We start from the raw sequence: 10,914 nt of genomic DNA, 5'->3' as shown, positions 1-10,914 counted from the left end.
TATGTTGTGCTTTGAATGAGCTGGAAGAGTGCTTCCAAGAACTACCATGTTTAATTGAAGCAATCAAATATTCCAGAAACAGTATAATCATGTCATGAAGGATTAAAGAATTAGTACCATGTACAAGCAAGCTTCATCAAAGTTCAAGACCATTTCGAGAAACTAAACTAAAGGTTGAAAGAGTGAAACAATAGGTCTAGCTGTAATAAGATCAGCTGAACATATTTTGCAAGATAATAATCTTGACTTTTTTTGCAACCCCACAACATGTAGTGTTAAACCAATACATCAATTTATTAATAATAATTTATATCAATATGGTCCACCACTTTCTTAGCTCATTATCACTAATAACACTAATCATTATCCAAATCTATACCAATATACTCTTTTCCACTCACAATACACCGAAACATTTACTCCATTGAAACATAGTAGTACTAGTATTTATAAAAAAAAAAAGTAAATGTCAAAACTAGTCCTGAACATATGTCTATTTTACGATTTTGGTCCTAAATTTTATCTTTTGAATTTTTGCATCCAGAACATTTCAATTCGGATCACAATCGGTCATACACTAATAGTTCTGTCAATTTTTTAACGGTCAACGATTTTAACACGATTTTGACCGATTAAAGCAGTTAATTATGATTACTTACACCATAATTATTACCACTGACATTGTGCGCCCCCTGTCTCCGGCAATCTAGCCATTCCGAGTGGCCTCTTCACGGATTCTCACCATTATCTTCTCGGCTACTAGATCGACTATCCATCGTCCCTTTTCCAAAAAAAAAATCCACCGCAGGCAGCAACCTCTAAGGTCCACCGTCCGACCACCGTGAGCTCTTCATGACGGCCTCTGTCTTCTCCCGTCGGCTCGCTCTGATCGATCTCGACGGCATCTGCTTGCTGCCCTCTATTCTCGGCCATCTTCCAGGCCTCTCATAGGCTGCCCGATTCCATTACAAATTCAAGAATCCAATTTTCAGATTTTACAATTTCAAAACCATTCCCACCTTTCTCTTCTCTCACTCTTTCACCAAATCATAAAAATCCCAATTGTGTGAAGCAGCCCTGGATTTCAAGTTACAATTAGCCTTGTTTAGCAGTGGGGTAAAATCCTGGTTGTTAACAATCATGACTTTACTAAGAGGAAACCGCGCCGTCACCCATGCTCGGGCACTCCGACGCAAGGGTTGTGTGACTGAGACAAACCCTTCGCCCCACGGCGGCTGCTCCGACCTCCTCTTCCTCGCCGGCGGCGGTCACTAGCTCCCCCGTCCCTATTAACGTAGTACCAATTATTATCTAAAACTGCTTCTATATCTATTCTTATTCTTGGATCCACAAGCTGCCTTCTGTCTGTCGTAACAACAAATTAAAGATTGTATTTATTAAGGATAAAATTATGGTGTAAATAATCATAATTAACTGTTTTAATTGGTCAAAATCGGGTTAAAATCGTTGACAGTTAAAAAATTAACGGAACTGTTAGTGTAGGACCGATTGTGATCCGAGTTGAAATGTTTCAAAAATTCATAAGATAAAATTTAGGACCAACATCTTAAAATAGACATATGTTCAGGACCAGTTTTGGATGAGGGGGGAATTCGAAGAAGCGGCTGAGAGCATCCGCAATGGTGGACGTCCACGCGGAATTCCCACCGGCGTGCGGGAATTTCGTAGCGGACGTCCGCCATTGCGCTTCCCAAGCACGGATACGGAATTCCGCAAAGGAATTCGCAGTTCTGCGGTGTTCCGCGGAATTCCGTGCGGACGTCCGCCATTGCGTTGACGCTTGCAGAATTCCGTGCAGAATTTTCGTTTAATGCATTAAATATTTTTTTTCGGTTCCTATATATACATCCCGTTGAACTTCATTTCATTCGCACCACTTGTATTAATAAGTTTCTCTCTCTCTAAAAATACATTTCTTGTGAATCAACAATGGAGCACCACGACAGCGATTCACCCGCCTCGAGCGAGTCACCGGCGCCCCATTTTCCCTTCGGCGGGAGTACGCCGATGTCCGCTGCGATGCCTCAAATGCCGGGGATGATGCCCCAATCTCAAATGCCACCGGGAATGATGCCCGAGTACTACAACATGTACCCGCCGTGGTATGAGATGATGCCCCAGATGCCTGGGGCGAGTACGGGGATGATGCTCCAGACAACCCGCTGGTCGACAACGTCTATCGACCCTTTATGGATTTACTGGCGACGGACAACCCGCCGAGTTCTCCTCTCGAGACTCAGTTCGCTAGCGTCGACACGTTCTCGTTCGAGGAGTTGGGGCTTTCTCCGGTCTGGGATACTCCCGCCAGCGCACCACCGGCGACGGGGAGGGCAGGGAGGACCGAGCGAGGACGGGGCGTCCCGGTGTACGGAGGTGAGGTGGGGGAGGGATCCAGCGGGAGCAAGAGGACCATCTGGAGCATGGACGAGTGCGTTGCGCTGGCGAAGGCGTGGATCAGTGTAGTGGAGAATCCATACGTCGGGGCGAACCAGCACATCGACCGGATGTGGTGGCGCATTAGCCAAAGCTACCTCCAGTTCAAACCGCAAGGGGGGAAGGCGCACAACTCGGAGCAATGCCGGAAACAGTGGGAGCGGTTGAAGAGGCAGCTCAGCCGATTTGCCGGCATTTACACAAACAACCTCCGCTCGGCAACCAGCCGCATATCTGCCGAGGATGTGAAGCTGCTGGCTCATCAGCAATTCCCCGACGCTGAGAAGGGCTTCGGGGAATTCAAGTATTGGCCAGTGTTTCTTGTGGTGCAGTCTTCTCCCAAGTTCACTGCGGGTGTTGAATCCGGCTGGCCGAAGCGGACGAAGATCAGCGCCTCCGGAGAGTACAGTAGCAGTGCTGGTTCCGCGGAACTTCCCCCTCCCGAGTCATAGTTCCCCACACCCACATCGGAGGTGCGCCTCCGTCGCCCGGTTCGGAAAAAATCCGTGGCGCGGATGTCGAGGGTAAGCACCAGCGGATCCGCCGAGGCCCAATCGGCAGCACCCCCCCAAAACGATCCCGAGAACCCCTTATTCGCCCGCATCGCCGCACATGAAACCTTGTTACGTGCGATGGTTGAATGGCGTCAAGCGACCGACCCCCATTACAAGCGGAAGCTTAAGCCCCTCCTCGATAGTATGCGCCGCGATTTGGGGCTCAACGGGATGTCGGACGATGACGGCGAGGCGGCGACGGCGGGTAAGGCGAGAGGACTGGCGACGAGGAATCCGAGGAGTGAGAAACCGGTTTTTATTTTTATGTACTTTTTATAGTAATTATGTACTTTTTTTAATGAAGTATGTTTTTTTTAAATAAAGTGGTTGCATTTTCTCCGTATTTGCGTCGAAATCTTAATTCCGTAAATTGTTTACTTCCGGAAATTGTCTAATTTGTGCATTTGTAAATTTTTTTTAATTGTGGGAATTCCTTCGGGAATTCCGCAGGGAATTCCGCCACTGTGCAGTAGGAATTCCTTATGACATGGCAGTGCAGTGAGAATTCCTTATGACGTGGCAGAAGGTGTTTTTGGGAATTCCGCCGGGAATTCCGCACCACTATGGATGCTCAGAGTGTGGTGTCCGTGGGGTGTAGCGTTTCTTTAATTCAAATTAGTTTCATAGAATTAAATCAACATCGTTTTGTCATAAAGATAGTTATACATCTTACTCCATTTCATACATGATACATACATGTCACATTTTATACACAATAGAATATTCCGTTGCGTGAAAAATTGGGAATAATGTTATTATGATCTGGTTTTACTATTTTTTGAAGTAGCAAAGTATGTTTATGTTGGAGAATAGATAAGAATTAGACTAAGTTAATGTTTTTTTATTTTTTTATAATTGGGAGTATTAAATTATAAGAGTGATGGAATAGTGATAATTCAATATTCTCCATATCCCCTAATAATAAGGACTTTGAAGAATCACACAGTTTTAAAACGAAATTGATAAAATATGAAAGGGGAAAATAAATTGAACTAAAAATAAAGACTTAAGGAATTATACAAATTTTAATATGAAATTGATGAAATATGAGTGAGAAATAAAAATTGAAGAACAATTTTATGAAACATACTAAAATAGTAAAAAAAAAAGACATAGTATTTTATTTAGAAGTTGGAATATTAGTACAGTTTGGTCAGAAATTTTAATAAACGATGTATAGAGAATTTTAATAAGACGTCGTGCCTTTTATGAGTTACGAATTGAACCGAAATATAGTTACTCCATAATGCTAACAATATTTTACGGACTTAAATAAACCATCAAATGCATTTCCAGCGCAGATGTTTATTCATTCTCCCTCTCTCTCTCTCTCTGTATTCATTATTCTTCATCATCTGATCTCGTGTTGCTGCATAAATAAATACAGATTCAACCCAAGGTGGGGAGTCTTATCCACCTATTTTTAACTTTTATCACTTTTCGTCTCTTTTTGAGGTATAATTATATGCAATTGCTTTCTTACATTCACTCCATTTTGGTTTCTCTTTTTTTTTTTTCACTTCAACTCGTAGATCGGATATTATGATTTATGACTGCTTGATTTTGGGGTTTTCGCAGTTAATTATTGGGATTGCCAAGTTGTGAGCTTGTGATCCCTCAGATCTATTGATTGAAAGAGCAATGTCTTTTATTGGAACACAGCAGAAATGCAAGGCGTGTGACAAGACTGTGTATCCCGTGGAATTGCTGTCTGCTGATGGAGTTAGTTATCATAAATCTTGCTTCAAATGCTCCCATTGCAAGGGAACCCTCAAGGTTGCTGCATTCTTATCTATTCTTTCCCTCAGATCAAATCTTTATTTCTTTTGTGTTGCAAATATCTCTTCTTTGCTGATTTGGTTGTGGAAGAAGTTGTATAAGAAGATCTACATCCATGCCATCTTTTTTCTATATTTTGATTTTTAATTGATGAGATATCTTGGTGTTTCATGATTTCCTTGTAAGTGGAGAATAATGTGGATATCTTTTGTTTTAATCCATTCATCATGTTTGTATTTGGATTATCTTATAATGATGTGATTAAGCCCCTTTTATTGTTCATGAATATGTGTATTGTATATTTGTATTTGGATTATCTGCTAACAATATCGTATAATGAATCCAATTATCTTGTAGTATTTGTTATTTTCTGTTTTATCACAGGAAGTGTTTTGTTCTATGGTTGCATATAAACTATTAGTACATCTCATTATACCTAATTGTCTAATTGAATTGTGTCCATTGTTTTCATTTGCAATGGAATGTGCAAGGCAATGTCACAATTCAATTAGACAATTAGGTATAATGTCCATTGCTTTCATATGCAAAACACATTTCATTATACATAAATGTCTAGTTGAATTGTGCCCATTGCTTTCTAATGAAATTTCTTAAAAGATAATAGTATGTGGTCCCTTTAGAAGGGATGATCCTTGTGTTCTTCTAAGGTCTCTTAATGTTCGTTAATCATGTATACCGATATCCATGTATAAACCCCAGCTGAGCAGTTATTCGTCGATGGAGGGTGTTCTCTATTGCAAGCCCCACTATGAGCAACTTTTCAAGGAGACTGGCAGTTTCACCAAGAACTTTCAATCACGTAAGACTTCAATTCCTCCGTATCTGTTAAAGATTTTTGTTTTAATTTGTTTAATTAGTGCCATTGTAATTTTCTGCAGCTGCAAAGTCAGCTGAGAAGTTAACAGCAGAGATGGTAAATTTCCAAAATATGGGCTTCAATCTTTTTTACTATGCTTTTAAGAACTTAAGAAGTGATCTGATGCTGCCTTTTCCACTTTTTTCTTAAATTCCAGACAAGATCACCTAGCAAGGCTGCAGGCATGTTCTCTGGGACACAAGATAAATGTGCAACGTGCGGCAAAACAGCTTATCCACTTGAGAAGGTATGGATACCGATTAACCATAAGTTACAGTGACATCTGAGGCAAAATTGAAGTTGAAATTGAGTTGGAAAGTGTTTATGTGGCTAAATCTTTTACTTCTAGTTCACATTTGAGGTCCTGAGATATTCTTGTTGCATCTGTATTCAACTCTTTTTTATAATACAATACGTTCATTTCACCGATTCTTACAGGTGACCGTGGAAAGCTTGAGTTATCACAAGTCGTGTTTCAAGTGTTCTCATGGTGGATGCTCTCTAACTCCGTCAAACTATGCTGCCCTAGATGGCATCCTATACTGCAAACCCCATTTTTCACAGCTCTTCAAAGAAAAAGGGAGCTATAACCATTTGATCAAGTCTGCATCAATGAAACACCCGACTGTTGTGGTTCCTGACTCTTGAACACGAGGCACGTTCAGTTTTTTTAACTATATCGGCATGAGCTTGCCTTTGTGGGTGTGTTTTTCGACATATTTCTGTATGATTTCGATTCCTACAAACGTGGAGGTAACTATCACCTTAACTGAGGAGTGTAATGCATTCATTGCTGGTGCTGTCGATACAATTGAGGGGATCACTGTTCTTAATGCCATGTAACATGTTTAAGTTTCATACACAATGGCCAAACTTCCTTAATATTTTTCCCACACTGCATCATTTTCTTCTCTGTTAAGAGCTTGTTTGCAAGGTTTGATTTGGATTAAGATATTGTTTAATACCGTTTTATGCTATGGTTTAAAACTTTTCAATCAGTTATAATCTCTATCCAAACTTCTATAAACTTTAAACTTTCCCTTTTCTGCAATTTTCTCAAGAAGCAATCATCTTTAGTGAAACTATATCACCTCCTATACTTTCTATTCCCCAAACTCTCTTCCATGGAGACAAAACAACCATAGCGTGGGGTCGGAGTTGGAGCAGCCATGAGTCGATGACCAAATTTGGGAGCTCGGAGGCACTCACGGACCGATAGTGGGGTCGCCCAACCCCGCCCGACCCCACTTGGGCCCGGGTCCGTCATTGTCGACAATGATGCAAACTTGCTCGCTTGTATCACCAGGCCATGACCTGCGACTTGGTCAACCTCGATGAGGATCAGATCGAGTAACACAAGAATTTTATTTTTTAATAATGTAATTTCGTTTTTATTAATGAAAATTTAATACTTTTGTGATTCCATTTTTAATCAGAGCTTAAAATAATATAGAAATAATATTAAATATGAATATATAAGTGTTTAAGATTTAAATGTATTTAAGTGCACAAAAATGCAGAAAATAGAGATAAAGTGTTTAAGATTTGCGCTTTTTGAGTGTACCAGAATGTGGATGCCCTAAGAGTAAATTGTCATTATCAATTCAAAACAATACAGTTACGATTTTCGTCCTTATTAGCTTGCTTTAAATTTAATTTATTGTTCAAAATTGTTATAAGTTACAAGGTAAAACATAAAAAATGTTTAATTCTTTAAAAGCCAGAACCTAACTGGAACTGTGGAATCCGGATTCTCCCACGGTTTGGTTTGAGTTCACTATTTTTCGGAACAGGAATTGGCGGTTCCGGAACCGTGAGCACCTATACTTTTATAGCTCAAGACCACAAAAAAGGGAAAATAAAGTAGAATTGGCAATTGAGTCATTGACAAGAACGAAATTGTTTCGAGGAAAAAGGCACTGTACACAAGAACGAAATTGGCTAATATTCCTTTCATATATCACTTGATGAAGGATGGCCAAATAGATAATCTCTGTGTTTGTCTATTGTTAATTGACATTGTAAAAAAACTATAATCACAGGCTATGTAAATGGATCCAATCTTTCCCAAAAGAATAAGGTAAAAGTAAGCTTACTTTGAGTTGCCAAAATTGGTAAGTGTTAAGACATTTGAGTCACTTATTAGAACTTCTACTCCACCACTCAGATTGCTGGTATGTGTCAAACCTTCTCTCCCCCCCTACCGTCCTTGGCTCTTTGGGCAAAAATACGTGTTCCCGTGGCCAAGCTCTGTCAAATTACTTTGTTGATGGTCGCACTTTCGCCTTCATTTGCTAAGCTTCTTGGCTTCACTATAGAGGACAACACCAAGGACAGTAAGGGAGTATCCAAGCATCCCCGTTATAGAGACGGGGTTCTTAAAGATTAATATGGAAACTACAACTGCTACGGCCCCTTTTGCATTTCCGAGCACCTGATATTCATCATGGAAACAACTGGTCAGTTTTAGCTGGAGGGTCTGCAAACAATTATTTCACATTCACATAGCCATGCGATTGTGCAATGTAATATCATGATTTTCCAACAAAAGATAATTTGGATCATTCTTAGCTTTGTATTGCCACAATCAGAAAACTGATAGCTTCCAAAACAAAATCGAGTAGAGCAAAACTATGATAGTGGTACGTGAAGTAGAAGAGATATTAAGCAAGGGTACCCACAAGATGGAACGATATGAGGACACCTTACTCAGAAAATACAGACTTCATTTACTTGAAACCGCTGAAATTATTAGTTATGCACACACACTCAGAAATACAGACTTCATTTACTCGAAACCACTGAACTGCTCTCCATATGTCAGTATATTCGTGAAGTAAATTAAGAATGACACACATCCACTGACTAATATGAATCAGGATTATGTATTCCCAACACCAGTGTCAAAAGTTTAAAACTTTCATCAAACATAATACTCCTCAGTAATTCACCCTGAAAAGCTTTTTGGATTTGGATGCAATAACTTAGCAACCAAATGATCTTCATATAGGTAAAGATGCAATCTTCTCTTTCTATCACCATCCACATTTTATGAAAAATGAAAGAAAGAACTTTGCTACTTTCCACTAAAAATTTAAAATTATTAAGAACTGATAACAAGAATACAATGCAATAGTAACAGACCAGTGAAAGGGTAACATGGAACAGGAAGCAAAAAATACCTGAAGAGTTAGAGCACTGGTGTGTTTTGTGACCAGAAAGTTGGTCAAATTTACGAAATATGCCAGCGCAGAGTTGAACAAAAGCAACCAAATAATTTTGATATCTTCTCTACCTAATGCTATTGTGATACCAACAACGTTTTCCTCCATAAAAAGTGTAGTAGGTAGTAACACAACAGCTATAGGAGCCATGTACAGCAGCAGATTCATGGAATTCAATTTTTCCCTTCAATGAAAAAAGAAAAAAACTTCAGAATCCACATAAACGGCACGGTCTCTTCAGAGATAAAAACAAACACTAGGAAGCTTACCCTTCAGAGGAAAGCAAAATTCCCTGAACTACTGATTTCAGTGCCCTTGCTGCGGTAGCTCCGATACACATGAGAAAACCAAACAAATGGAAACTCCGTTCACCCTAACAGAAACAAGTCGAACCAAAATCAGATAATACGTGATTTACTAATCAGAACTGTTTGATTTCACAACAGAAGAATGATTACATTCTTAGAAGTTACTAGAACCAACACAAGAGCGCCCAGTCAAATTGCATTTAAACCCCTTCTTTTTAACAGATTAAACCCCAAAAACTCATTTTCCATTATATGAATCCAACAATTAACGATATCACCAATATAAAATCAAAATTGCAAGAAAAGAAATTAAACAATAAAAAGGAGAAAGGCGATGATATGATACCACACTGGCGATGATGAATCCCGTGACCACAGGAATCAAAGTGACGTAAGTCAACCAGGCCTCCCTCTAGAAAGTCATGATGTAGGCGAAGACGGCGGTGAAGAAGGGGGTGGTGGCGCCGATGGCCTGATTGAAGCTGACGGGCAAGTACTTGAGGGAAATGTTGCCGCTAACAACGGAGGTGCAGAAAATGAAGCTGAGAGCGGAGATCTTCATGAACTGAACCCTAGATCTTATGGTCTGCATCGGCACAACCCTCATCCACGCAATGGCGATGTAGCTGAGCAGCGCGCAGGCCGTCATGTGGCACGTGGTGAGGACAATCGGGTACCGGAAGCCGTAATTGCTCAACAGATACTTGTTCAGCAGCCAATGTTGGAGGAGTACCACGACGTGACCAGCCCGATCGTGAAGAATCGGCCCGAAGATTTCATGGAAAATTAACGGGGGATTGGGATTGGGATTGGATTAGTCTTTAATTTGAGTATTGATTTGGCGGAGTGGGGGTTTTGTTTTTTGAAATGATTGGATCAATTAGGGTTGAAAAGGGGTTGATTGGAGGGTAAATTTCGCGAATGTATGTCATTTGTACGCGGAAAAAAACCATTTCCAATGAAGGGAAAGACGCTAGCACCTCTCGCGTGTTTAAAATGAAACACGCGTCTGTCTCTCGCGTGTATAAACAAAGACGCATCACCGTCTTGCGTCTTTGTTTAAACACGCATGAGTCTCATGCGCGTTTGCCTTTGATACAGAAATGGCATGAGTCTAAGTCAATTTCCTCAAATTCGTGTGTATTTCTGTATCAAAGGCAAACACGCATGAGACTCATGCGTGTTTAAACAAAGACGCGAGACGGTGATGCGTCTTTGTTTATACACGCGAGAGAGAGACGCGTGTTTCATTTTTAAACACACGAGAGGCGCTCCCGTCTTTCCCTTCATTGGAAATGGGTTTTTCCAGGTACAAATGGCGGATAAGAGCTCCCATGAAGTACTTTCATGGAATTTCGCCGTTGATTGGATCCGAGCAGCATTTGCTGAATTAAGCGGGATCTAAATTGACAGAAAAGGATCCAAATTTGAGACTATGGTGTAGGGATTGAGAGGCATGGCGATTCAAATGAGTCATCGTCAAGGAGAGAATGTGTGCTCACTGTAAGAGCTATGGCGAAGATTTGTTTGCAGAGACAGAGAGAATAGGTTTGAAACTAAGAGCATCTCCAATAGCGGCGAGCGCACCGGCTAGCCGGTTCTTGGCGATCGCCGGTCCGCTCGCCGAACCATTGCAGCCGGCGAGCGCCAAACCGGTGAGAAAAACGGCGAGCGCACGCCGATTTCCCAGCGCTCGGCGATGCGCTCGCCGATCTCCT

General features: G+C 40.8%; 1 protein-coding gene and 1 pseudogene across 2 annotated transcripts; one reads left to right on the top strand and one right to left on the bottom strand.

Moving 5' to 3' along the window:
• The first annotated feature begins 4,253 nt into the window (after nt 1–4,253).
• LOC121744043 (LIM domain-containing protein WLIM2b-like) lies at nt 4,254–6,583 on the top strand. Of its 2 annotated transcripts, none has more exons than XM_042137492.1 (6): nt 4,254–4,407; nt 4,587–4,784; nt 5,508–5,607; nt 5,687–5,721; nt 5,822–5,911; nt 6,103–6,583. In XM_042137492.1, the coding sequence occupies exons 2-6, from the start codon at nt 4,650–4,652 to the stop codon at nt 6,310–6,312; spliced, it is 570 nt and encodes a 189-aa protein (XP_041993426.1). In that variant the 5' UTR covers nt 4,254–4,407; nt 4,587–4,649; the 3' UTR covers nt 6,313–6,583. The 2 variants fall into 2 exon arrangements, with proteins under 2 accessions (XP_041993426.1, XP_041993418.1); XM_042137484.1 differs by having other exon boundaries at nt 4,284–4,463.
• Nucleotides 6,584–7,523: 940 nt separating this feature from the next.
• On the bottom strand, nt 7,524–10,055 carry LOC121796691 (annotated as a pseudogene).
• Nucleotides 10,056–10,914: the final 859 nt, after the last annotated feature.

Source organism: Salvia splendens, chromosome 1, assembly GCF_004379255.2.
Source record: "Salvia splendens isolate huo1 chromosome 1, SspV2, whole genome shotgun sequence".
NCBI lineage: Eukaryota > Viridiplantae > Streptophyta > Magnoliopsida > Lamiales > Lamiaceae > Salvia > Salvia splendens.
This window is presented reverse-complemented; position numbering and strand designations above follow the sequence as displayed.

Excerpts from the sequence above, each read along its gene's own strand:
- LOC121744043 (XM_042137492.1), top strand. The coding sequence starts at position 4,650 with ATGTCTTTTATTGGAACACAGCAGAAATGCAAGGCGTGTGACAAGACT. Across the intron at positions 5,608-5,686 it reads CACCAAGAACTTTCAATCAC|CTGCAAAGTCAGCTGAGAAG; the intron begins GTAAGACTTCAA and ends AATTTTCTGCAG. Across the intron at positions 5,722-5,821 it reads AGAAGTTAACAGCAGAGATG|ACAAGATCACCTAGCAAGGC; the intron begins GTAAATTTCCAA and ends CTTAAATTCCAG.